Below are 27,752 nucleotides of genomic sequence, written 5' to 3'. Positions count from 1 at the left end.
AATAAATCAATAAATAGAGTAATAAATATGTACAAACATATACATATATACAGGTGCTGTGGGGAAGGGAAGGAGGTAAGATGGGGGGATGGAGAGGGGGACGAGGGGGAGAGGAAGGAAGGGGCTCAGTCTGGGAAGGCCTCCTGGAGGAGGTGAGCTCTCAGTAGGGCCTTGAAGGGAGGCTTAATAGAGTGCTTGACACTCGGGAGTCAGAAGGACCTGGGTTCTCATTTCAGCTCTGCCACTTGTCTGCTCTGTAACCTTGGGAAGTCACTTCACTTCTCTGTGTTTCAATTACCTCATCTGTAAGATGGGGATTAATACTATGAGTCCCATGTGAGAAAGAGATTGTGTCCAACCCAGTTACCTTGTATCTACCCCAGTGCTTAGTACAATACCTCACATATTCATTCATTCATTCAATCATATTTATTGAGTGCTTACTCTGTGCAGAGCACTGTATTAAGCGCTTGGGAAGTACAAGTCGGCAACATATAGAGACGGTCCCTACCCAACAATGAGCTAACAGTCTAGAAGGGGGAGACAGACAACAAAACAAAACATGTAGATAGGTGTCAAAATCGTCAGAACAAATAGAATTAAAACTGTATGCACATCATTAACAAAATAAACAGTAAATATATACAAGTAAAATAAATAGAGTGATAAATCTGTACAATATATACAGGTGCTGTGGGGAGGGGAAGGAGGTAGGGCGGGGGGATGGGGAGGAGAAGAGGAAAAAGGGGGCTCAGTCTGGGCTCAGTATAGTAAGCACTTAACAAATACCACAATTATTATTATTTTATTAATATTAATAACAAATGCCATAGTTTATTTATTTGATTTTTATCTCCACCCTGAATATTCCAAGCCGAGAGGTCGAAGAGCGGCAGTGTGGGCTAGACAGGCTCGAGATTGGCTGAGGAGAGTTCTGTGAATAGCTGGGTTAGAGTGGAGGCTCCATAAATGAGGTTCATTAGAGAGTGAAGCCCGTGGGACTCTGTTCTAGGGGTGCAGGTGAGGGCTGGACAGAGCCCAAACGTCCTTTCTTTGGCTCCTTATGTGCTCTGCTCCTTGCGGGGCCGAGGATCAAACTCCAAGGATAAAGGCCGAGGAAGAGGGGGGAAGCAATGTGTCAGCCTGCTATTAGAAAAGGGCCAGTGTCGGTCCACTGTGTTCTCTCAGGATGGCCACTTAGACTGGCCAGGCCCCATGGGCAGGGTGGCTCATTCTGGAAAGATGACCTAAGCCCCTCCAACAGCTGATTTGGGCTCTTTCTCACCTGTGCCCCAAGAGATGCCATGACTCAGGGCCCCAGTACACAATCAGGGGGAGGAGATGTGGGCGTCCTTGGTGACTGGCGCAAAAAAACCCTCAACCGCCTGCCTCTCTCTATCTCATTGCTAGAGTGTGACTAGCCTACCAGCTGGAAAGAAGAGGGGTCAGGGCCAACAGATTCTCCATTTTGAACATGAGGGTGAGATGGAGGAGGAGGAGGCGGGGCTTTTAGTTGGGACAAGGAGGATGGGAAGTGCAAGAAAAATGTGCTGATCTAATGGGTCGCGAAGACTGAATTTTGGCTCTTTTCTGCGCCGCTGAGAAGCCCTCCGGTCTTGTTAGAGGGTGGGGTAGTGATACTGGGTGTCAATCAATCCATCAGTACATATCTATTCTATTTATTTTATTTTGTTAGTATGTTTGGTTTTGTTCTCTGTCTCCCCCTTTTAGACTGTGAGCCCACTGTTGGGTAGGGACTGTCTCTATATGTTGCCAACTTGTACTTCCCAAGCGCTCAGTACAGTGCTCTGCACACATTAAGCGCTCAATAAATACGATTGATGATGATGATGATGGTGCTTACTGAGCCCATACTGTGTGCAGAGCACTGTGTAAAGCATGGAGCCAGGCCAAATAGCTAGGGCAGTAGTGGGTGGAAGGGCTCAGAAAAACAACTACCGACAGCTGGAAGCCTTGAAAATAAGATCCCTCCCCTCAGTCACCTCAGGACTCACAAATTTATCCGTTTATTTACTATCAATCAATCAATCAATCGTATTTATTGAGCGCTTACTGTGTGCAGAGCACTGTACTAAGCGCTTGGGAAGTACAAGTTGGCAACATATAGAGACAGTCCCTACCCAACAGTGGGCTCACAGTCTGACTGATTTCTTCATGCAAGTCTTACTTATGTCTACACTCTCACTCTATTATTATTATATTTATAATATAAATATTAATATAATGATAATGGTATTTGTTAAGTGCTTACAATGTATCAAGCACTATTCTAAGCGCTGGGTAGATACAAGCTAATTAGGTCGGACAAAGTCCCTGTCCTACATGGGGCTCACAGTCTTTAGCATGGGCTTGAGAGTCAGAGGCCATGGGTTCTAATCCCAGCTCTGCCACTTGTCAGCTGTGTGACTTTGGGCAAGTCACTTAGCTTCTCTGTGCCTCAGTTCCCTCATCCTTAAAATGGGGATTAAGATGGTGAGCCTCATATGGGACAACCTGATCACCTTGTATCCTCCCCAGTGCTTAGAACAGTGCTTTGCACATAGTAAGCGCTGAACAAATGCCATCATTATTATTATTATCCCATCTTACAGATGAGGGAACTGAGGAACAGAGAAGTTAAGTGACCTGCCCAAGGTCAAACAGCAGGCAAGTGGCAGCTCCTCTGACTCTCAGCCCCATGCTCTATCCACAAGGCCATACTGCTTCTTACCAATATATGTTTACCAATATCTGTCTCCTGCCCCTCCGGTTGGCATCTAGGCATCTATTACTATTTTTGTATGTTCCCTCAAAGTCTGATGCAATGCATACATTTGGTGCTGACGATTTTCACACCTGTCTACATGTTTTGTTTTGTTGTCTGTCTCCCCCTTCTAGACTGTGAACCCGTTGTTGGGTAGGAACCGTCTCTATATGTTGCCGACTTGTACTTCCTAAGTGCTTAGTACAGTGCTCTGCACACAGTAAGCGCTCAATAAGTACGACAATGAATGAATGAATGGTGCTAAAAATGGTGCCCAGAACTCAGGAAGTGCTCAGAGAAGTGTCCTGCTCACAGTGGATTTGTTCTCAGAACAGTGCTCTGAACAGAGCAGGGACTTGAAACAGTGCTCTAAACAGAGTAGAGGCTTAGAACAGTTCTCTTTATTTAATAGACATTCAGTGCAGTGCTTTTGCACACAGCAGGTTCCTGGGACAATGTCCTGCACACCCTAGGGGCTCAGTACAATGCTCTGCCCACGGTGCAGTGTTTTGCATACATTAAGCATCAAGTATCTGCCCACAGCAAGGGGCTCAGTACATAGCTCAGGGCACAGTAGATGCTTAGTACCTGTTGGTGACGGTGATACTGAAATGCTCCTGACCAGGAGTCATGAAATGCTCTGCCCTTCCAGGAATGGTAGACTAGACATACGTTTACTAACTGTTATATTGTACTCTCCCTAGCATTTGGTACAGTACTCGGGACACAGTACTGTGTGTGGGCAATAAATATGATTGATTGAGTGGTAATAGACCCACACAGGGAGGCAGGGAATGGAGCTGCTCTTTTTGCCTTGGAAATTTGAAGCTAGCCCCACCTCACCTGAGGCTGAGATGGACTTTTCATTCATTCATTCAATTGTATTTATTGCGTGTTTACTGTGTGCACAGCACTGTACTAAGTGCTTGGGAAGTACAAGTTGGCAACATATAGAGACGGTCCCTACCCAACAGTGGACTCACAGTCTTGAGCTAACTGTTCCCCTGGTCAAGCTCAGTCTTTGCTAAATGGAGTCATCAGGGAGGGAGAAGCTGAGAGGAGTCATCTACTGTGCCCTGAGTACTTCCCAAGACCACTTCCCTGCAGTGTGACCTTGGGAAAGTCACTTCTCTTTTCCTCAGCTAATGTCTCACCCCTACTGAGAGCTCACCTCCTCCAGGATGCCTTCCCAGACTGAGCCCCCTCCTTCCTCTCCCCCACCTCCCCCTCCCCATCCCCCCAGCCTTACCTCCTTCCCCTCCCCACAGCACCAGTATATATGTATATATGTTTGTACATATTTATTACTCTATTTATGTATTTTATTTGTACATATTTATTCTATTTTTTTTATCTTGTTAATATGTTTTGTTTTGTTGTCTGTCTCCCCCTTCTAAACTGTGAGCCCGCTGTTGGGTAGGAACCGTCTCTATACGTTGCCAACTTGTACTTCCCAAGCGCTTAGTACAGTGCTCTGCACACAGTAAGCACTCAATAAATACAATTGAATGAATGAATGTCTGTCTCCTTCTCTAGACTGTAAGCTCACTGTGGACAGGGAACATGTCTACCAATTCTGTTACATTGTACCCTCCCAAGTGCTTAGTGCAGTGCTCTGCGCATAGTAAGTGCTCAATAGATTCCACTGATTGATCGATCAATTCCCTCATCTTTAAAATGGAGAGTCGATGCCTGTCCTCTGTCCTACTTAGAATGTGGGATCTGAGTCTCTTGCATCTACTCCAGGGCTTAGTACAGTGATTGGCACGTAGTAAGTGCTTAACAAATACTACAATTATTATTATTAGGAAAACGGTGCTGTATCAGAGACTGTGTGGGCAAAGTCTTATTGAAGGCACATCTCCTCCAGGAGGCCTTCCCTGACTAAACCCTCCTTTCCTCTTCTCCGACTCCCTTCAGCATTGCCCTGACTTGCTTCCTTCCTTCATTTCTGCCTTCCACCCACGGCACATATGGACATATCTGTAATTTATATTGTTGTCTGTCTCCCCTCTAGACTGTGAGCTCACTGTGGGCAGAGACTTTCATTGTTATACTGTACCCTCTCAAGTGCTTAGTACAGTGCTTTGCCCACAGTAAGCACTCAATAAATATAGAATAAATGAATCCCCCAGCCTGGCAGGGGGATTAATACCTGGGAGCACCCAGGAGTAAGTATGAATTTGGACTAAGGTCTGAGAGCTGACCATGCATTTTTTGCCCGGGTTTGGGGTTGGAGCTGGAGCTTGCCCTCCAGACTTGGGAAATTTGGCCTTCGAGTATTTCTGCCCTTGAGCCAGGGAAGGGTGTGGGCAGAGCCCTGCATCTGGGAAGTACAAGTTGGCAACATATAGAGACGGTCCCTACCCAACAGTGGACTTACAGTCTAGAAGGGGGAGACAGACAAATAAACAAAACATATTAAAATAAAATAAATAGAATAGATATGTACAAGTAAAATAAATAAATAGAGTAATAAATACGTACAAACATATATACATATATACAGGTGCTGTGGGGAGGGGAAGGAGGTAAGGTGGGGGGGATGGAGAGGAGGAGGAGGGAGGAGGAAGGATGGGGCTCAGTCTGGGAAGGCCTCCTGGAGGAGGTGAGCTCTCAGTAGGGCCTTGAATCATTCAGTCAATGGTATTTATTGAGCGCTTACTGTGTGCACACCACTGTACTAAGCACTTGGAGAGTACAGTACAGCAGTAAACAGACACAGTCCCTGCCCACAGTGAGCTTGCAGTCCAGCTGTTTGCCTCATGCAGCTGCAGAAGGCAGCTGTTGCTCTTTGAAAAGGTACAGGCTCTGGTCCCTGTGGGCAAGGGAATGGATGCAGCCAGCAAATGAGCTCAGGTGCAGCTTGGAAACCACTTCATCTTTCCAGTTTATTCCTGGCGGGCTTGGCAGCCAAAGGCAGGGAGGAGGAGGGCAGGGGGGGCACAGGTTCCCTAGACACACCCATGAGTCATGGGGCCGGTGCCCAGGAAACCAAGTTTGGGGTGGACAGAGTGGAGGGAGACTCTGCCTGGAGGAGGGGATTTCCGTGCGGGGCTTTGGTGGGATGCAGCCCTCAGCCCCCCTTTCCCCACCTGCTTCTGCCTGGAGGATGGGATCCTTCAGTGTGGGGTGTTGGTGCGATACAACTCTCACCCCACTACCTGCCTCTGCTTGGGGCCCAGGGGGCTCTGGGATCGACCACAAGAGCCCTGGGAGTGAATTGAACTGGGGAGGAAGCCAGCCTCTCTCACATCACAAGCTTTGGAGCCCAGGAGAAATGGATGCAGTGGGCATGGGACACCCTGCAATCTTGGCAACTGAGGGCCTGATAAGCACATTCCTGGCCCAGAAGGAGATTCCTCCCATAGGCAGGGCAAAGGGAAAAGTCCTGGCCTGAATTCCAGACATCCCTCTCCCACTCCCTCCCTAAGAGGGGAGCAAACATTGACTGCCCACCACCCCCTTCTTTCCTCAGTCCACCTCCCGGCAGGGGTGGTGAGGGAGATAACAGTTTCTCCCCCTCCCCCAAATCCAAGGAGGGGTCAGAGGTCATCCTCCACTTCATCTCCTTTCCCTTCTCTTCTCTGGCTTGGGTGTCAGCGGGTTGACCCTCCCCTTCCCCATTCCCTCAGCAGATCAAGCCCTCTGTGCTGGACAGAACCTATCCATCCATCCATTCATTCATTCAATCATATTTATTAAGCACTTACTGTGTGCAGAGCACTACTAAGTGCTTGGGAAAACAGCAATAAAGAGAGACAATCCCTGCCCACAACGAGATCACAGTCTGGTGGGGGAGTGGGGGGAAGACAGGCATCAATACAAGTAGGCATCAATATAAATAAATAAAATGACAGATATATTCATAAGAGCTGTGGGGTGGCGAAAGTGGGGAAGAGCCAAGGGAGCAAGCCAGGGCAATGCTAAAGGGAGTGGGAGATGAGGAAAAGTGAGGCTTAGTCTGGGAAGACCTCTTGGAGGAGCTGAGCCTTCAGTAAGGTTTTGAAGCGGGGGAGAGTAATTGTCTGGCAGATTTGAGGAGGGAGGACATTCCAGTCTGGAGATTCCCGAGTGGGGCACCCGTGGTTCTGCTGGGAGGTCTTAGGGGAGGCTGGGAGGGCAGGGAAAAGTCCCCAGACAGAGGGGCACCACACTCCATCTCCCTCCCGCCTCAACTCTTCACAATCAACAGAAAGTCAAGCCCAGGGGTTTCCCCAGGGGGAGATGGAGCTGGGTAAGATTTAATGGTGCAGACTGGAAGATAGAGTTTTAAATTGAGCAGTCGGGGTGGGACTCTGGGAAATGGAGTGAATAGGGCATTTGAACACCCTAATTTAAACACTCGAATTTGCTCCTGGCTTCCTCCCTCAATACCAGCCTGTGCTCCCTCCCTCCACCCCGACCCCCACCTCCCGGGCCACAGCCCCAGGCAGTCAGTTGACAGCAGGGAACTGTGTTACCAGGGCAACACAATATTGCTGCAGAGATCAAAACCAGAGGTGGGCTTGGCTTCAAAGGCTGTGAGCCGAGGGGCACTGTAGGACTTGATGGGCAGGTGAAAGTCACCCTTGGGAGGCAGGGATGGGTGTACAGTGTTGGGAGGGGAGTCTGATTAGGGTGACTGCTGCCTTTGCCAACAAGATGGAGGGGGACCCTCTTCTAACGGGAGCTGAGGAACAGAATCTGACTGCCAGTTTCCTTGCTGCCTCCACCATCAATGCAGACCCACAGGGGCTTGGAGACTCAGGGTGCTTAGAGATCAAAGGAATCCTGGAATCCCCCTCTGGATTGATGTAAATCAGTTGGAAAGAGTTAAAGCTACCACTTCGTTTCCCACCTTCCTCCCCCACCACCCACACAACAACAATCCGGTTTAACAAACACCCTCTGGGGCTGTTGTTTGGGCATTTCTCACAAGTGCTAATGAACTCACTTTGGCAACATAAATAGACACAATCTGGTGGTGTTATTCACACTCGCTAATGAACAATTTATTTCTGTTTACAGACTGTATAGCCAGACAAGTGACTTCCAGGTCCAGAAGGAAGTTATTGCCTTAGTGACTTTGGGGAAGAGGAAGAAGGGTCGAATCCCTTTCCTGAATTTTCCTCCCACTTGGATTTGCTCCCTTTTTTCACCTCTTCCTCAGCCTCACAGCACTTATGCACATATCTGTAAATTATTTATTTGTATTAATATTGTTCTCTCCCTTTAGACTGTAAGCTTGCTGTGGGCAGGGAACACGTCTACCAACTCTGTTAGTGTATTCTCCCAAGTGCTTAGGATAGTACTAATTGATTGATTGCTGGAGCCTTAGCCCCATGTCAGACTCTCTGCCCTGACCAGGGACTCGGCTGAGACCACGGAAGAGAAGGGGATTTTAGGGGATGGCCGTCCGCCCTTCCCTCTACCCTCCAAATGGTTCTTTCTAGCTCAGCAGCCACTTCTTGCCTCTTTACTGTTGGTCACAGGGCCAATTCCACATCTTGATTCTCCAGCCATTCCTACTGTTTCGCTCCTCCTGGACCACCACATGAGGCCTCTAGGTCACCACCCTTAATAATAATAATAACAATAATATTAATAGTAATAATAATAATAATAATAATAGTATTTGTTGAGTACTAACTATGTGACCGGCACTGTACTAAGCACTGGGGTAAATACAAGAAAATCAGGTTGGACACAGTCTCTGTCCCACATCTGTGAGCCCGTTGTTGGGTAGGGACCATCTCTTTATGTTGCCAACTTGTACTTCCCAAGTGCTTAGTACAGTGCTCTGCACACAGTAAGCGCTCAATAAATACAATTGAATGAATGAATCAATGGGGCTCACAAACTTAATCCTCATTTTAAAGATGAAAACCCTTGGCAGCACTCCTCTCTGCTTGGCACTTTGGTGGCGCAGTGACATTCTTGTCATTGTTCCTGCCCTCTCCTTTTTCCTCCCTTATCTGATTGCCTTGTTGATTTCTAGCTCTTCCTTCTGGCCCTAAGGGACTTACCCTCTCTCCCTTCCCTCTCCCCAGACCTCTCTACAGCACACACACACACTCTCTCTCTCTCTCCTCTCTTTCTCCCTTCTCCTTCCAGGTAAAGGAATCAGCTGTCACATCCAAGTCCCTCCCAGAAAATGCCCATCAGAGTTCAAACAGAAACAGCATCTCTCCTGGCACTGCCAGGTCTGTTCCCAGCCCTCGGAGGCCCCATTATCATCTGCTCCCAGGCCTAACTTCTTCCGCTGCTCCCTCCACCCAGTTGCTTCTCCCTCTTTTCCCCAGGAGGACCTCTTCCACTTGGGAAACTTGGGTGGGGGTTTAGGCCTGGGGCCAAGTGGCCTCTATTCAGAGCAGGGAGTTTCTGGGGCTTGGCCACCCCAAATCTGAGAGTGGTGAGGGTGGGTGGGGACCTGGGGTAACTCTCTAAGGTCCATTTAGTGGCATCTCTTGTAGCTCCTTTGGGATAGCAGGGAAGAGCTCTGTCCCACTTTCTCCTGCCTCCAAAAACCTCACAAGAGAGAAAATTGAGGCCCCTCTTGGGGGCCTTCATTAGCCGAACTCTAGGGGTTCAGGCGGTACAGATAATGAGTAGGGACCGTCTCTATATGTTGTCGACTTGTACTTCCCAAGCGCTTAGTACAGTGCTCTGCACACAGTAAGTGCTCAATAAATATGATTGAATGAATGAATAAGAATAATAATAATAATATTAAGCACTATGTGTTAAGTACTGTTCTAAGCACTGGGGTATATATGAGCTAATCAGGTTGGACACAGTCCCTGTCTCACATGGAGCTCACAGTTTTAATCTCCATTTTACAGATGAAGTAAACTGAGGCACAGAGAAGTGACTTGCCCAAGTGACAGCAGATAAGTAGAGGAGCCAGGATTAAAACACAGGTCCTTCTGACTCCCAAGCCCGTGCTCTATCCACTAGGCAGTGCTGCTTCAAAATCCACAGGAGCCACAATTTCAGCATTCTCAATTGTATTTTTTGAGTGCTTACTGTGGGCAGATTGCTGTACTAAGCACTTGGGGGAGTACAATATAACAGAAGCTTTCCATGCCCACAATGAGTTTACAGTCTAGAGGATTTCTTTCAGTGCTATTTTTTTTTAAAAAGGAATTTGTTAAGCACTTACTATGTGCCAGGCACTGTACTAAGCATCAGGGTAGATACAAGCTATAAGTTGGACACAGTCCATTTCCCACATCGGGCTCATAATCTTAATCCCCATTTTACAGATGAGGTAGCCGAGGCAGAGGGAAGTTAAGAGACTTGCTTAAAGTCACGCAACAAACAAGTGGTGGAGTAGAACTCATGTCCTTCTTTCTCCCAGCCCTGTGATCCATCCCCTAGGCCATGCTGCTTTTAGACAGCAGGAATCAGGCACCTCATCCCTCCTGCCAGGCAGGGCCAGAGCACAGCTTCTGGAGAGAGAAAAAGCATCCACTGCCCCTGTTTGTATCCAACCTGAGACTCCCATGTTCTCCTGGGAGTGTACACCCCACTCTGAGAAATTGTGAAGGTCCAGTCAGATAGGGCATTTGAAGATTTGAAGATTGAGAACCAGCATCACAGAGTGGCTAGAGTTTGGGCCTGGCAGTCAGAAGGTCATGAATTCTAATCCCAGCTCTGCCACTTGTCTGCTGTGTGACCAGGGCAAGTCACTTCACTTCTCTGTGCGTCAGTTACCTCATCTGGAAAATGGGGATTGAGACTGTGAGCCCCAGGGACTGGGTCCAACCTGATTAGCTTGTATCCATTCCAGGGTTTAGAACAGTGCTTGGCACAGAGTAAGTGCTTAACAAGTACCATTATTATTATTATTATTTATAACATACAACCCATAGCCAAGAGCTGAACCAAGCAAGTTGCCACTGGCCTCTCCCTGAGCCTCGTGCACGTGGCCAGAGGCACAGGTGAGGGTAGCAGCTGATGCCCTCAAAACAGGGGAGGAGTGAGCTCAGTGAGAGCCTGGAGGTCTTCAGAATGAGGACAGGGGAAGGGATGAAGTCACCTCACAGGGTCCCCTTTTTTCCCCAAGGTTTCAGGGAATGGTGTTTCCTTAGCTTAAAGCACCCTGATTAGCTCCTCTCTGCTCTCTAAAAATTGGACACTTCATGAATGAGGACACAGGTAAAGAGGGTGCTATCAGGGTTCTGTATTTCCTTCTCCTCTTGCCCGCAGCCAAACACCTGGCGAGTCCACCCCCGCAGCTCCAGGAATAACCAATTTACTGCCAGAGGACCTCCCCAATCTGGGTGGGCCTGCCTCAGTCCCAGCTTCCTCGAACATATTCCCCCAACCCTGACCCTCTGAGAAGTTGCATGGCCTAACAATAATAATAATAATTGTTGTATTTGTTATTATTATTAATAATTATTATTGTTATTGTATTTATTAAGTGCTTACTATGTGCCAAGCACTGTTCTAAGATCTCAGGTGGCTACAAGGTAATCAGGTTGTCCCATTTGGGGCTCACAGTCTTAATCCCCATTTTACAGATGAGGTAACTGAGGCACAGAGAAGTGAAGTGACTTGCCCAAGGCCACAGAGCAGACAAGTGGTAGAGCCAGGATTAGAACCCACATCTTTCTGACTTCCAGACTTGTGGTATATCCACTATGCCATGATGCTTCTAATAGATAGAGCCTGGATCTAGGAGTCAGAAGGACCTGTATTCTAATCCCAGTTCTGCCACTAGTCTGCTGTGTGACTTTGGGCAAGTCATTTCACTTCTCTAGGCCTCCATTACCCCATCTGTAAAATGGGAATTAAGACTGTGAGCTCCATACGGGACATAGACTGTGTCCCATCCCAGTTTGTGTCCCATCCCAGTTTGTGATCCCATCCCATCCCATCCCAATCCCAGTTTGAGTCTATCCCAGCACTTAGTACAGTGCCTGGGACATAGCGTTTAATGAATACTGCAAAAAAAAAATAAACAACCCTCTGTCCCTGCCAAAGTTGTTTGCTTTTGTTGTGGAGAAACACGCTGGCTTTGAACTGGGTAGGTACCAGGAGCAGCTGCAGCTATCAGCTGCGCTTCCGGTGCCTTATGCACAAGGCTCAGGGGCCAACCAGTGCCAGGGAAGCAGGGAGCTTGCTTCGTTCAGCTTCTGGCTGAGAAGAGTGAAAGAGAGAGAGAGAGACAAAGAGAGAGAGAGTGCGCTCAGAGTCAGCGCTGCTTGCTGTTACCAAATGCTGAGATTGTTCACTGCTGCCAGGAGCTCAGCTGAACTGGGCATATGCCCTGTCCTGTGCCTCGGAACATGGCTCCAGCGTGGAGCCCCTCGGGCAGAAACAAGTGAGGCCAGAGGGGCCAATCTTGGGGAGCCTGGTAGAGCCAGGAGAGAGGGCACGGAGATGCTCTCGGTGTGACTGGGCTGGGCGGGCTCTGATCAGGGGGGAGGGACAGAGAGAGGAGCTGGGTGTGGGCACATTCTGTTTGCAGGAGACGGACCCTGGATGGAGCCCAGGTGGGCAGTCTTTTGGATCCCCACTCTTGCCTACTTCTGGCAACTGCAGAAGGCAGGCTGGTCCTGTCCCTTTCCCTATTGTCAGCCTTCTCTTGCCCTCCCTGAGCGGCACAGAACAGCCTGTGGGCTCTGCCCAAGCAAGGCCCTGGTGGACCAGGCAGGCCCAGATGCCTGGCCTGGCCTGACCTGTCCTCCAGGGCTGCTGTTGTTGTTTTTGGTTAAGCACTTATTATGTGCCAGGCACTGAACTAAGCTCTGGGGTAGATATGTTGCCAATTTGTACTTCCCAAGCGCTTAGTACAGTTCTCTGCACATAGTAAGCGCTCAATAAATACGATTGATGATGATATAAGCATAACACGTTGGACACAGTCCATGTCTCACAAGGAGCTCACAGTTAATGAAGCAGCGTAGCGCAGTGGAAAGAGCACGGGCTTTGGAGCCAGAGGTCAATCAATCAATCAATCAATCATATTTATTGAGCACTTACTGTGTGCAGAGCACTGTACTAAGCGCTTGGGAAGTACAAGTTGGCAACATATAGAGACGGTCCCTACCCAACAGTGGGCTCACAGTCTAGAAGGGGGAGACGGAGAACAAAACCAAACGTATTAACAAAATAAAGTAAATAGAATAGATATGTACAAGTAAGATAAATAAATAAATAGAGTAATAATAAGTAAATAGAGTAATAAAAAGGGTTCAAATCCCGGCTCTGCCTATTGTCAGCTGTGTGACTCTGGGTGAGTCCCTTAACTTCTCTGGTCCTCAGTTACCTCATCTGTAAAATGGGGATTAAGACTGTGAGCCCCCCGTGGGACAACCTGATCACCTTGTAACCTCCCCAGCACTTAGAACAGTGCTTTGCACATAGTAAGCACTTAGTAAAAAAGCCATTATTATTATTATTATTATTAATATTAATCCCCATTTTACAGATGAGGTAACAGAAGCACAGGGAAATTAAGTGACTTTTCCAAGGTCACACAGCGGACAAGTGATGTAGCCGGGATTAGAACACAGGTCCTTCTGACTCCCATGTCCGTGCTCTATCCACTAGGCCTAAATGCTTTTCATGGCTGGGGACTATGATGTAGGAGGGTCCTCAGCCCCAGAGTAGGAGGGGCTTCTATCCTTGCCAAAGTCTTTGCTCTTCCTGCCTTGCTGCATCCTTGACTCTGTCCTCCTTTATCTAGTAGCTCCTGTTTCTCCCCAGGTTGGGAGACCAGGGGCGCCAAGGGATCTTGGAGGTGTCTGTTGCTTGCACATTCATTCATTCAGTCAGTCATATTTATTGAGCACTTACTGTGTGCAGAACACTGCACTAAGTGTTGGGAGAGTACAATACAACAATAAACAGACACATTCCCTGTCCACAACGAGCTTACTTCTCTGTTACTTCTCTCAGGGGAGCTCCAAGCAGGGCCTCTCCCCTCCCTAAGCCTCTACCCTTTTCTGACCAAGGGGAGCCCAGGGAAGGCTAGATGGGGTGCAGGGGGGTGGAAGGGGGGGTGAAACCATGGACGGGGCTGATCTGGTTGCTTTGTAGCTGAATAGAGGTTCTTCTTGCTCTTAGGCTGTGTGTTTGTGCTTTACACATGTAGGGCCTGAGCTCTAATCCCAGCTCTGCCGCTTGTCTGCTTTGTGACCTTGGACAAATCACTTAACTTCTCTGTGCCCCAGTTTCCTCAACTGTGAAATGGGAAATCAAAACTTGTTCTCCCTCCTACTTATACTGTGAGCCCCCATTTCCCAGCAGGTCTCGGGGCGGGGCCTCGCCCCCAGGGAAGCTATCTCTCTTCCTCCCTTCAAAGCCCTACTGAGAGCTCACCTCCTCCAAGAGGTCTTCCCACACTGAGCCCCCTCCTTCCTCTCCCCCTCCTCCCCCTCCCCATCCCCCCACCTTACCTCCCTCCCCTCCCCACAGCACCTATATATATGTATATATGTTTGTACGTATTTATTACTCTATTTTATTTGTACATATTTATTCTATTTGTTTTATTTTGTTAATATGTCTTGTTTTGTTGTCTGTCTCCCCCTTCTAGACTGTGAGCCCGCTGTTGGGTAGGGACCGTCTCTATATGTTGCCAACTTGTACTTCCCTAGCGCTTAGTACAGTGCTCTGTGCACAGTAAGCGCTCAATAAATACGATTGAATGAATGAATTTGGGACAGGACTGACTGTATCTGGTTTGATTAACTTGTATCTACCCCAGGGCTTGGAACAGTATCTACCCCAGTGCTTAGAACAGTGCTTGACACATAGTAAGCACCTAACAAATACTATTAAAAAGTGTGCCTGCAACACACACACACACACACACACACACACATTCTCTCTCTCTCTCTCTCTCTCTCTTTCTCGCTCTCTCTCTCTCTCTCTCTCTCTCTCTCTCTCTCTCTCTTTCACTCTCTCCCTCTCTGCCCTGGCCATGGTGCTGATTGCCCTTGCATTGCTTGATTCTTTCTGGACCGAGCAGGGGCTGACCATGGCCTTCACTGGGAGAGCCTCTTCTGCCGCCTGGGTTCCTCACCTCCGGTACCCCCGACAGGTGTCCAGAAACCCACCTGCTGCAGTGAAGCCTTCTATCTGGGCATCTTTCCACCTGCCATTTGAACCAGTTCATCTCGCTAAGGGAGCTGGGCACCAAGCCCACCCCCCAAAGCAACCCTAGTCTGCCCACTGCCACCCTGTCCAGCGGGCACTTGTCAATGGGGCCCGGAGGATGGTGGTGTCTCACCCGACTACCCCCAACCCCCTCCCCCAACCCACTGCACCAGCTCCGCCAGCTCTGCCAGTCCCTCTTGGAGGTCAGCCCAGAGGCAGTAGCTGGCAGCTGGCACCACAATGCAGTAAGCCTCCGGCCTCTGAGAAATCCACTTCCCTGTTGGCTGGGAGCCCTGGGTCTCAACAATGAAGGCTCACTGGGAGCTGTTTGTTGATTTTCTGCATGCCGCTCAGATCCTGGAGGATGCCGGCTGGGATGGAGAAGGGGGACGGAAGGAGTTGGGGTAGTTGCGGGGGGGATCTTTCTTTGAGGGGCTGGAGGGGGAGGGTCAGAAGCTTGGCCCTCAGACAGCTGCAGGGTCATGGGCCGTGGGACCTGAGCAGCAAAGCTTAGCCCTCCCCATTCCTGTCTTTTAGAGCATCTGGGTTTTGGCATCTGGTAGCTGGGGGTCAGCGGAAAAGGGAAGGGGAGGGGGGTATCTGCATCTTCCCACTCCTCCTGGGAAGAGTCAGATTCCTGACTCCAGATGGTTCTCGAAGAAATGGACCAGGCTGGCTGGTCTTCTGTCTAACAGGTTGCCACAGGACCCACCCAAAGGATTGGGGCAGCACGTGGGGAATATGTCTATTTTTTGTTTTAGTGTACTCTCCCAAGCACCTAGTACATTGCTCTGCATACAGAAGTGCTCGATAAATACAGTTGACTGACTGAGAAGCCCCCAGCTTTGGGAGCCCCTGAGAAAGGGATTCCACTTCAATCCATACTTCATGCTGCTGCCCGGATTATCTTTGTCCAGAAACGCTCTGGGCATATCACTCCCCTCCTCAAAAATCTCCAGTGGCTACCAATCAATCTGCGCATCAGGCAGAAACTCCTCACCCTGGGCTTCAAGGCTGTCCATCACCTCGCCCCCTCCTACCTCACCTCCCTTCTCTCCTTCTACTGCCCAGCCCGCAACCTCCGCTCCTCTACCACTAATCTCCTCACTGTACCTCGTTCTCGCCTGTCCCGCCGTCGACCCCCGGCCCACGTCATCCCCCGGGCCTGGAATGCCCTCCCTCTGCCCCTCCGCCAAGCTAGCTCTCTTCCTCCCTTCAAGGCCCTGCTGAGAGCTCACCTCCTCCAGGAGGCCTTCCCAGACTGAGCCCCTTCCTTCCTCTCCCCCTCGTCCCCCTCTCCATCCCCCCATCTTACCTCCTTCCCTTCCCCACAGCACCCGTATATATGTATATATGGTTGTACATATTTATTACTCTATTTATTTATTTATTTATTTATTTATTTTACTTGTACATTTCTATCCTATTTATTTTATTTTGTTGGTATGTTTGGTTCTGTTCTCTGTCTCCCCCTTTTAGACTGTGAGCCCACTGTTGGGTAGGGACTGTCTCTATGTGTTGCCAATTTGTACTTCCCAAGCGCTTAGTACAGTGCTCTGCACATAGTAAGTGCTCAATAAATACGATTGATTGATTGATTGATTGATTGAAAGGGAGAGTAGGGGCAGCCCAAAAGGGAGACACCCCAGGGGTGCACAGGAGCTGAACAGGAGAACTGTAGCATTCATCTCAGCCCCTTCCTCAGCCCCGAAGGACTAGTTGATGTCTCAGCTTGTGGGAGAGAAGGAGGAAAAGAAGGGCAGTTTGTCTGAATTGGATGAGGTGGAATGATTCTTGTTCTGTAGGGTATTGTGATCTGGGGCAGAGCCCTTCCTGCTGTAACGGAACCTAGCACAGCAGCCCCTGACAGGGAAATTCCACTTGCCTGCTGTGTGACCTTGAGCAAGTCGCTTCACTTCTCAGTGCCTCAATTACCTCTTCTGTAAAATGGGGATTAAGACTGTGAGCCCCACATAGGACATAGACAGCATCCAACCTGATTAGCTTGTAGCTACCCTAATATTTAGTACAATGTGCCTGGCACAAGGTAAGCACTTAAATACCATGAAAGAAAAATGACAAAAGCGATGTCATAACTTGTAAGCCTGAGCCCTGGCCTGGGACCCCCGTTTGTAGCCCCCAGCCCTATGTCCCCTAAAGATCCTTGCTGCCTTTCTTCCTGCAGTTATCTTCCCTCCCTCCCTCCCTCTCTCCACCCATTGGTAGGCCTCCAAGCTTCCCCAGCTCTCCCCTACCTAGCTGAATATTTGTCTTGGGACAACTCCTTCTAGACTGTGAGCCCGTTGTTGGGTGGGGACCAGCTCTATCTGTTGCTGATTTGTACTTCCCAAGCGCTTAGTACAGTGCTTTGCACACAGTACGTGCTCAATAAATATGATAGAATGAATGAATGAATGAATGAATGAACTCCTCTGGGGCATGGAAAGGGCACAGTTAAGATGCTGCCCAGGGTCAGGCTTAATTCAACAGCTTCACGATCTGATCTCCTATGTCTCTTGTTCTTTTGACCTGCTCCACCCCGCTCCGGCCTGGTATCGGGATACTCTAGGAGGTGGAGGTGAGTATGGCTTCTCAGGTGTTCCTTGTTCCCCTGAGCAACGTTGGCTCCCACCCCTTCTTCAACTCCCCCCCACCCCGCCCCATCACCAGTTAAGCTGAGGGCTCGAGGGATGCCGTGGCCAGAGAGCAGGCGGAGTTGGGCGGGGGTACACGAAGGTCTATTTTGGGGGAATCTGATCCTTTCCCTTGCCCAGCTGCCTCTCCTTCCTCTGTATATCCCCATGCAGGATGACTACATCAAGAGTTGGGAAGATAACCAGCAAGGAGATGAAGGTAACATTGCTGGAAGGGGGTGTCAGGGACCTGGACCAGAGGAAATGAGGTGGGAGAGAGGGGCGATTCAAGGTCCTGGGTGAGAAGAAGGGGGTCTCTCAGTCCTGCTTGCTCAGTTGGGGATGGGTAGGCCCAACCGGAGCCTCGGTGCAGAGGGTTCTGGGCTTGAAGAGTCCCCTGGGGTCTGGGGCCACCTCTGCTTTGGAACTATACAAGCCAGAAACAGTTGAGATTCTAAATCGTGCTTCATCCTCCTCCTCCTCCTCCTCCTCCATGCATTCATTTGGCACCAGGAGAAAGGAAGGTCCCAGTTTCAAAAGTCAGGTTGTTCAGCCACTGGCCATGGCAGCATTTGGAGTGGGGTAGGACAGGGAAGAACCCTGTCCCAGTTCTTTAAAGGAGGACCTGAAATCTCTGCACTCACTAGTAGGGTCAGGTCTGGGCCTGGGGGTGAACCATTTCCCTGCCTTAAACTGCACATTGGATGTAGACCCAGGCCAACCCACTGCTGTTTTAACCATGGTCAAGCACTGGGGTGGGATGATGTGCTGAGATGGGGCTCCGGTCCCTGATCCCAGATTTCTCTCGAAGGAGAGACAGGGCAAGGAGAGGCTGGTCTGCTGACCTACAGGAACTCTGATCACTGGGGGCCACCTGCAGCCTCTTGTGTTTCTCAGGAAGAGGAGGAAGATAATAATAATAATAATAATAATAATGGCATTTATTAAGCGCTTACTATGTGCAAAGCACTGTTCCAAGTGCTGGGGAGGTTACAAGGTGATCAGGTTGTCCCACGAGGGGGCTCACAGTCTTAATCCCCATTTTACAGATGAGGGAACTGAGGCCCAGAGAAGTGAAGTGACTTGGCCAAAGTCACACAGCTGACAATTGGCAGAGCCGGGATTTGAACCCATGACCTCTGACTCCAAAACCCGGGCTCTTTTCCACTGAGCCACGCTGCTTCTCCATTTATCTCAGAGTTCTGGTAGTTCCCAGCTGCTGCTGCTATAGAGCAGCAGCATGGAGTAGTGGATAGAAAATGGGCTTGGGAGGCAGAAGGCGATGGGTTCTAATCCCAGCTCTGCCACTTGTCTGTTGGGTGACCTTGGACAAGTCACTTCACATCTGTGGGCCTCAGTTCCCTTATCTGTAAAATGGGGATTGAGACTGTGAGCCCCATGTAGGATGGGGACTGCGTCCAACCCAATTTGCTTGTATCCACCTCAGTGCTTAGTACAGTGCCTGGCAAATAGTAAGCACTTAACAAATACCACAATTATTATTGTTGACTTCTCCCATCCTCTGACCCTTCTCTCCACCTGCAGCTCTGGACACTACCAAAGACCCCTGCCAGAACGTGAAGTGCAGCCGGCACAAGGTCTGCATCGCTCAGGGCTACCAGAGAGCCATGTGTATCAGCCGCAAGAAGCTGGAGCACAGGTGAGGGGGAGTCAAGGGGTCACCCCTGCTCCTGGCCATCTGCCCCTCCCTGGGGCAGAGCCAAAGGAGTAGGTTTGTCCTTCTCTTCTAGTTGTCTCGCCTCTCACCTCTAGCTAGGGCCAGACACGGAGATCCAGCTGGTGACGAGAGACAGGTTGACCAGTTGGTCCCATCAGCTCAACTAAGGAGCTATGGAAAGGGTTTCTATTCCCCGGCCTCCTGGGCACCGAGGTCTGAGTCAGTCAATCAATGGTAGTTATTGAATGCTTACAGTGTGCAGAGCACCAGCTAAGCATATGGGAGGGTACAATACAATAGAGTTTGTAGATATGATACCTGCCCTCCAGCAGTGTACAATCTAGGGGGAGGAGACAGACAGTAAAATGAATTACAGTAGGGGAAGCAGCGTGGCTCAGTGGAAAGAGCCCGGGCTTGGGAGTCAGAAGTCACGGGTTCTAATCCCAGCTCCACCACTTGTCAGCTGTGTGACTTTGGGCAAGTCACTTGACTTCTCTGAGCCTCAGTTACCTCATCTGTAAAATGGGGATTAAGACTGTGAGCTGCACATGGGACAACCTGATCACCTTGTATCCCCCCCAGTGCTTAGAACAGTGCTTTGCACACAGTAAGCACTTAACAAATGCCATTATTATTATTATTATTATTATTATTATTATGTGTCAGCATGTGCACATCATGCTACCCTCTCTTCCCCACCAAATTATCCACCAGGGCTCAGGGGCTGAGTCCGTGGGCATGACCAGATGGGTCAGCTATGCTCTCTGGGGCCCATGGGGATGCCCAGGTGGGTCAGCCATGCTCTCTGAGGTTCATGGAACTGTCTAGGTGGGTCATCCAAAATGCTGTCTGGGGTGCTGTTGTTGGGTAGCTCTGGGGAGGTGAGAATCATCTGTCCTGCTCAAGGCAGGGGTGGTGGTGGCCTGATCGGAGGGCTGCTGGCTGGGACTCTCTGAGCAGAACATACCCCCAGGGGGCAAGGCTGGGGAATGGGCAGGCGGTAGGGAGGGGAGATGCGGGGTGGGCAGGGACGGAGACAAGCAGGCAGTTTGGGGTTTGGTAAAGAAGGCTCAGCCGGCTTTTCTAAAGCCTGTTTCCTCCACCTTCCTTCACTTCCCATTCTCCCTTCTCCACTTTCCCTGCTCTCCATCCCACCCCTGTGGATCACCCACTTTCCATTTCCATCTCCCTCCTTCCTTCATGTTCCTTCTGTGCTCCCTCTCACCCCCGATTCTCTCCCGCCCCTCTTCCCTCTGGCAGGATCAAGCAGCCAGCCCTGAAACTCCATGGAAACAAAGAGAGCCTCTGCAAGCCTTGTCACATGACCCAGCTGGCCTCTGTCTGCGGCTCGGATGGACACACTTACAGCTCTGTGGTGAGGCGAGGCGAGGCAGCAGCCGTGGGGGGACCTTGGGAAGTGCAGAGAACGTGCTCCCAGCTGGAGGCCTCATTTGATCATATTTATTGACGCTTACTGTGTGCAGAGCACGGTACTAAGTGCTTGGGAGAGTACAGTATAACAATAAACAGGCACATTCCCTCCCCACAGTGAGCTCCGGGCCAGAGTGGGGCAGGAAGTCCTTTGGTGAAGATGTGGCCTGGCCAGAACCAAAACCTTCACTTCCCGACCCTCAGCTTTCCATGGGGGTCCTAGGCTGGGTGACCCCAGACAGAGCTGGGTGGAGACCCCGCCGTCAATCAGTTGTATTTATTGAGTTCTTACTGTGTACAGAGCACTGTACTAAGTGCTTGGGAGGGTACAATTTACAGAACTGGTAGACACATTCCCTGCCTACAACGAGCTTTCCATCTAGAGGAGGAGACAGACATTAATATAAATAAATTATGGATATGGACACGTGCTGTGGGGCTGAGAGGTGGCGGGGTGAATGAAGGGAACAAATCAGGATGACGCAGAACAGAATGGGGGAAGAGGAAATGAGGGCTTCGTCAGGGAAGACCTCTTGGAAGTGATGTGCCTTCAATAATGATGGCATTTTATTAAGCGCTTACTATGTGCAAAGCACTGTTCGAAGTGCTGGGGAGGTTACAAGGTGATCACGTTATCCCACGGGGGGCTCACAGTCTTAATCCCCATTTTACAGAAGAGGTACTGAGGCACTGAGAAGTTAAGTGACTTGCCCAAAGGCACACAGCTGACAATTGGCGGAGCAGGGGTTTGAACCCATGACCTCCGACTCCAAAGCCCGGGCTCTTTCCACTGAACCATGCTGCTTCTCTAAGTCTTTTAATAAGGCTTTTAAGGTGAATAAGGCATTTAATAAGGCTTCAATAAGGCTTTTAAGGTGAAAAGAGAAATTGTCTGTAAGAGATATCCCACAGGCCTGGGGTGGTGTTTTCATGGGCCACCCCAGCTAGAGCCAGGCTGATGTCAAGATCTTCCGTTTTCCCTCTCCCTCTGTGTCCCTGGGAAACAGCCGTGACAGGCTTGGCCCAGCCTGGGACACTTGGGCAGTGTGGCTCATCCTCAGTCCCTCCAGGGGCTGTGCTTGACTCAAACTAAGGAACTTCCTGGCCTGAGCAGGGGATGGAAGATCAAGGGGGAATTTTTCAAGACCAAGAGGCTGGCTTGGCTGAGCACAGAGGGCTGGATGAGATGGCTTGTTGGTGTCCTTTTGAGCCCTCAGAGATTGCAGGCCAATGGACTTATCTCTACTTCTGCCCATGGGGCCATCGGCTCTGCCCCATTGGGTCTGTCTGCCCTGGGCTCCGCTGGCCCTGGCTTTGCGCCTGTCCAGCTGCCCAACTCTAGCTGGGGAAGGGGGCCTCAGGCAGATGAGCTTCTTCCTGCCTGAGTCAGGTGGGTTGCCAGGTGGTTGGGCTTGGCTTTGGGCAGGGGGCAAAGTGTGAGCCCAAGAGAAATCAGGCCCATGCCCTTCTGGGCTGGGAGCAGATGATCCCTGAGATTCCCTCCTGCTCCCCGGCACCTGCCATCATCATCTCTGTAGCATCTTAGTAAGGGCTCCCTCCTCCACCTGCCGTGGTCGGGCCCTAGCCTGGTGCTTGGAAACCTTGTGAGCTGGCACTGCGGCTGCTGCAGAGGAGGGTGGTGGGTGGGGGAACGCCCAGTCTTTGACCCGGTGCAACCCCCACGGTGGGTGTTAAGTGCCCTGGGTGTGGAAAGCGGAATCACACATTCACGGCTCTCCCTCCCTTCCTTCCGTTCCCCGCAGTGCAAACTAGAGCAGCAGGCCTGTCTGACCAGCAAGCAGCTGACAGTCAAGTGTGAAGGCCAGTGCCCGTGCTCCACTGATCATGTTCCAGCCTCCACCGCTGACGGAAAACAAGGTGAAGGGGAATGGGCCCCTCCCCACTTCTGATGCCCCTACTAGGCCTGGGCCCACCCCCTGTGCCCTGGCATAGAGCAGAAAGGGTATGGGGGGAGCAGAGAGGGGTGAGAGACAGGCTAACGGTGTCCGGGAAGGGATGGGGCCAGAGTGGTCAACTTTCACTGGGCGAGACGAGTGATTCAATATGATTGAATGAATGAATGAGACAAGTGGCATGAAGTCTTCTCCCTCCAGCCTGGGGGGTGCTCCCTGTCTGCAGCCAGGCTCCCTAATTTCCCTCTCTCACCTTCATCTCACTCTTCTTTCCTCCTCATGCTCCCACCCGCACGATCCTGGTCCTGCCGTCATGACCCCACTCCTGCTCTCTCGAACGGCCCAATTGGCTGCAGAGACCTGCACCGGCCAGGACCTGGCAGACCTGGGAGATCGGCTCCGGGACTGGTTCCAGCTCCTTCATGAGAATTCCAAGCAGAACAGTTCAGCCGCCCCACTGGTCCGGCCAGCCAATGGTATGGGACCAGCAGCATCCGGCAAGGGATGTTGGGGTAGGGAGGGGTTGGGAATGGCCTGGGGTCACAGGGATGCAGAGGGAGGGTCCAAGGATGTCCTGCAAGAGGCCAGGCTGTGATCAACCCAAGTGGGAGCAGGAGGCGGGAGGGATCAGGAATGTCATGGCAGGAGGGAAGAGAGAACAGAGTGGCTCGGAGCTCCTGGGAGGGATCTCTGGGACAAGACATGCACTGCAGCAGGAGGGAAGCTGGTCAGCTCCAACCAAGAACTTCCCAGCCTGAAGCACGGGGGTGAAATGCTATAATGGATGATTGAAAGGGAATCTTTCTGGGCCAAGAGGCTGATTTGGCTGGCATGGACGGCTGGACGAAATGGCTTGTTCATTCATTCATTCAATCAATCAATCAATCAATCATATTTATTGAGCGCTTACTGTGTGCAGAGCACTGTACTAAATGCTTGGGAAGTACAAGTTGGCAACATATAGAGATGGTCCCTATCCAGCAGCGGGCTCACAGTCTAGAGCATCCTTGTTAGCATCCTTTCGAGCCCTCAGAATTGGTGCTGAATTCAGGCCTGCCCCGTGGGACCTTAGCTGGGTGGGGTGGGTGGGGAGGTTGTTGGGGCCCATTAGAGGTGAGACCAAGGGTTTTCTGTTCCTATGTCTCCTCCTCCTCCTTCTCCTCCTTGTCTGCACCCCTGGCCCTTTCTCCAGGGCTGGAGAAGGGCCTGGGGGCCAGCTGCAAGGACTCCATTGGCTGGATGTTCGCCAAGCTGGACACCAGCAGCGACCTGTTCCTGGATCAGGCGGAACTAGCCGCCATCAACCTGGACAAGTACGAGGTCTGCATCAGGCCCTTCTTCAACTCCTGTGACACCTACAAGGATGGCCGCGTCTCCACCGCCGAGTGGTGCTTCTGCTTCTGGAGAGAGAGTGCGTGCACATGTGTGTGTGTGTGGGGGGGGGAGTACATGTGTGTGCACACACGCGTGGCCCCTTCCTTCCCACATCCCCCTGGGAAACTTGGAGTCCAGCCTCCAGGTTCTCAGCCTAAGGAATGAGAGCAAACACCCCTGGGTGCGGTCCCTGTGTGTGCCGGGCACTGTTCTGAACACCTCTTGTGGGCAGGGTGTTTTCTGTGTGTAGAACACTATACCAAGCACCCACTATGTGCAATGCAATGTACAGGGTGCCTTGTTTGTGCAGTATACTGGGCTAGGCATTGGACGAACAGAAGAAATGTAAAAGAACTGGTCCCAGCCCTCCAAGGACTTACTGGATAATAGGAATGTGCATAAATGGGCAAACATGCAATCAATCAATCAAAAGTATTTATTGAGCACTTACTATGTGCAGAGCACTGTATTAAACAATACAACAAAATTAGTAGGAATGTTCCCCACCCGTTATGAGCTTACAGTGCTGGGGATGGGTAATGGAGGGGAAGCCATGTTAGCTTGTGGCCCTTGGAAGCTGAAGAAGCCTTCCAGCCATTTTTTTTTTCTGGCCTGCCTTTACTAATGCCATCTAATTACCCAGCCTGATCTGATCCACCCTCATTTTCCCCCAGGCCCCCCCTCTGTGGGGCACCCTGGCTCTCTCTCACAGTATTTTGCCCCCCAGGACCACTTTTGACCAGTAAGGACTTGAGAATTCCAGGTTTCCCTGTGACAATAGGGCTCCGCCCTTCCTTGCCCATCCGTCTCAAGGGGCTGAGGGAGGTGGGTCTAGTTGGTGGGGGTTGAGCCTCTACTTTATGGACCTGTGTTTTCCCCTTCCTCCTAGAGCCCCCTTGTCTGGCTGAGCTGGAACGGATCCAGATACAGGAGGCAGCCAAGAAGAAACCCGGTGAGGGGTGGGCATGGGGTAGACAAAGGGAAGGTGAGGGGCAAAGGGTGGGCATGGGTTAGGTGAGGAGCGGGCAAGGAATGGATATGGGGTGGGTGAGGGGTGGGTTAGTGGAAGGTAAGGACAAAGGGCCAGCATGGGGTGGGTGAGGGGCTTCTCATGCATGGGTGTGGGTAAGGCGTGGCACCATTCTTGGGAGACCCCAAAATCCTGGCCTTTGAAGTTGACTTCTTTTTACTAACAGTAGCCTGGAATGCTTGGACATTCCTTTGGGGTGCCAGACCCTGGTGGGCCCCAGCGACACCCACAGCTCCCATTCTGGTTCAGCCCTCCCCACCCACCCACAACGTGCTCGTGGCTGAGGTGGTGGTCCCTCCCTAGGTATCTTCATCCCGAGCTGCGACGAGGATGGCTACTACCGAAAGATGCAGTGCAACCAGAGCAGCGGGGAGTGCTGGTGTGTGGACCAGCTGGGCATGGAGCTGACAGGAACCCGTATACATGGGAACCCAGACTGTGGTAAGGGAGGGGCCCGGGAGGATGGGGTCGGGTTTCTGCGGCCAAGGCAGCCGCGGGGCTCACGGTCCTCCTTGCCTGTGCCCCCTGGAAGTGCCACAAGCTGGCAACCGCTTCTATCGACTTCCCAAGGAGCGGGGCTTCCAGTCTGTCCCTGGGCCAGAACTGGAGGGATCTGAGTGGTCATCTAGGCCGGCCTTTGACCTCCAAGCCACCGACACTTTCATCCCTGTAACACAGATGGGTGTCAATGCCATCTTCACAGTTCTCCAGGGATAAAATTCCCAGGAGCCTCTCATGACAGCCTCTCACAAAGTCGAAGAGCTCTTGTTGGTCCTCCTGGATCCTGGGTTGGTCCCTCTGTGGAAATAGAGACTGGTCAGTGTCCACATGATAACTTCTGTTAGATTTGCAGGTGGTCACTAAACTGCTCCCTCAACCACTTTGTCTCCAGGATAGTGAACCCCTGTTCTTTTAACCTTTAACTTTTCCTTCTCAAGACCTCATTTTCCATCCCTTGATAACCACTGGATCGTAAGCTCCTCAAGGGCAGAGATACTAGTTTTATCGTTTCCTCCCAAGGACTGAGCTCAGTGTTCTGCCCAGTGAGCATTCAGTCAATACTGCTGATTGACTGGTGACTATCCCCATTCATTCATTCATTCAATCGTATTTATTGAGCGCTTACTGTGTGCCGAGCACTGTACTAAGTGCTTGGGAAGTACATGTTGGCAGCAGATGGTACCTACCCAACAACGGGCTCACTGACCAGGTGCCTGTGTTGTGGGCAGGGAATGTGTCTACCAACTCTGTTGTACTCCACTCTCCCAAGCGCTTGGTACAGTGCTTTGTACACAATAAAGCCCTCAATATATACCATTCATTGATTGATGTGTGCGGGATTCCCTCTCCAACCTGTAACTTAGCTCCTCCCTGGTTCCATTCCCCACAGACGACCTGGTTGGGTTCTCGGGAGATTTTGGGAGCGGCGTTGGCTGGGAGGATGAAGAAGAGAAGGAGGCCGAGGAGGCGGGCGAGGAGGCGGAGGAGGAGGAGGGCGAGGCCGGCGAGGCTGACGACGGCGGTTACATCTGGTAGAGGTGCTCCGAGAGCCAAGCAGGGCTGGGGTGCTGACAGCCCGGTGGGGGGGAGGCAGCGGTGACCCGGAAAGAGCTGGGAGGCTTAGCGGGATGATCAGGAAACACGGATGACTGTAACTTTAGCGGGAAAGACAAGCGTGTGTGTGTGAACGTTTCCGGGTGAGTGAGCCTGAGTGTGAGCAAGTGTGGATGAGTGGGCATGAGCATGTACGAGTGAGTGAGCATGTGCGGGTGTGTGATTATGAGTGTGAGCCACAAGGTAGCTATAAGTGTTTGACCAGTGTCTACCGAAGCCAAGGGGAGAATGCAGCTGGGGGGAAACAGAACCAACAGAAGCTGTCTGCCTCTTTGGCTTAGCTTCTCTTTTTCTCATTTTGGTTTGGAATTTTAGTTTTTACTCTCTGAGACTCCTGCCCCTGGATACACCCCAGTTACAAAGTCAGGCCAAACAGAGTCATCGATTTGTCACCTGGAACCAACCTGGGAAAACCCACGGGGGAGTCCCACTGGGGAGTCTCACAACAGAGCCCCTCAATCTCGGCTCTGCCCTGGAGCCCCTCTGGGCCTACCGGGCCCCGTTACCCACCAGCAGGCAGGGAGGGAGGGAGAAACACCATCCAGCACTTTGTTAGGACTTAGGCTCCTGCGGTCCCTGAGCAGCAATCTGCCAGGAAATTCTTTGCTCCAGAAGCCAGAGTCTCTCCCATCTGAGAGGAGGCCCAGGATCTGTCCCGGGCCTCTTCTCGCCCTCGTCCCCCTCGGAGGATACAGGAGCCTTGGGGCCGGTAACCATGCCAGGGAGAAGACAGAGCTGGCCAAAGTGTGGGGCTCCCTGGCAGTTTGGGGCTCCCCAGCAGTTCTTCCTGGAGCTTTCCTGAGCAGAAATTTGCACTCAGGGAATAGGTGCTCACTGCCGCCCCGCCCCCCCCCCCCCCCCCCACCTTTCCCAGCCCTCGGGCAGATTCGGAGAGACCAGTGGAGGTTTCCAGGGGAGGGGCCAGAGGTGGGTTTGCCCCACTGGACCCCGGCTAAGCCTGGTCTAAGAGTCACTGACCCAGTCAGCTGACTCTTAGCCCCCAGCCCCTTCCAGAAGCCCCAGTGTTGGTCTGAGATCAGAGCAGGGCTGGGACTGCAGTCTGGGGAAGCTGGACCTGTGTTCTCTCTGGCCTTTTTGACACTCCCTAACTCACCTCAGCCCCCAAGCCCGAGTGAAGGTGTCGTTCCCTTGCTGCTGGGCTGGTACTGGGGAGCTTGGCTGTAGGAGTCAGTGGTGGGTGAGAAGTGAACAACTTGGG

General features: G+C 51.1%; 1 protein-coding gene across 2 annotated transcripts in view; it reads left to right on the top strand.

Annotated features, from left to right (window-relative positions):
* Positions 1-27,387, top strand: part of SPOCK2 (SPARC (osteonectin), cwcv and kazal like domains proteoglycan 2) — a 32,623-nt gene extending 5,236 nt beyond the window's left edge. The window contains exons 2-11 of one of the 2 annotated variants that reach the window (XM_038744007.1): positions 17,430-17,438; positions 17,668-17,713; positions 19,039-19,153; positions 20,432-20,546; positions 22,366-22,480; positions 22,872-22,991; positions 23,708-23,926; positions 24,779-24,841; positions 25,223-25,360; positions 26,310-27,387. In XM_038744007.1, coding sequence (XP_038599935.1) covers positions 17,430-17,438; positions 17,668-17,713; positions 19,039-19,153; positions 20,432-20,546; positions 22,366-22,480; positions 22,872-22,991; positions 23,708-23,926; positions 24,779-24,841; positions 25,223-25,360; positions 26,310-26,455 — 1,086 coding nt within the window. In that variant the 3' untranslated portion in view covers positions 26,456-27,387. The remainder of the gene's footprint in view (positions 1-17,429; positions 17,439-17,667; positions 17,714-19,038; positions 19,154-20,431; positions 20,547-22,365; positions 22,481-22,871; positions 22,992-23,707; positions 23,927-24,778; positions 24,842-25,222; positions 25,361-26,309) is intronic. The other variant, XM_038744009.1, reaches the window with a different exon arrangement.
* Positions 27,388-27,752: the final 365 nt, after the last annotated feature.

Source organism: Tachyglossus aculeatus, chromosome 3, assembly GCF_015852505.1.
Source record: "Tachyglossus aculeatus isolate mTacAcu1 chromosome 3, mTacAcu1.pri, whole genome shotgun sequence".
NCBI classification, from domain to species: Eukaryota; Metazoa; Chordata; class Mammalia; order Monotremata; family Tachyglossidae; genus Tachyglossus; species Tachyglossus aculeatus.
This window is presented reverse-complemented; position numbering and strand designations above follow the sequence as displayed.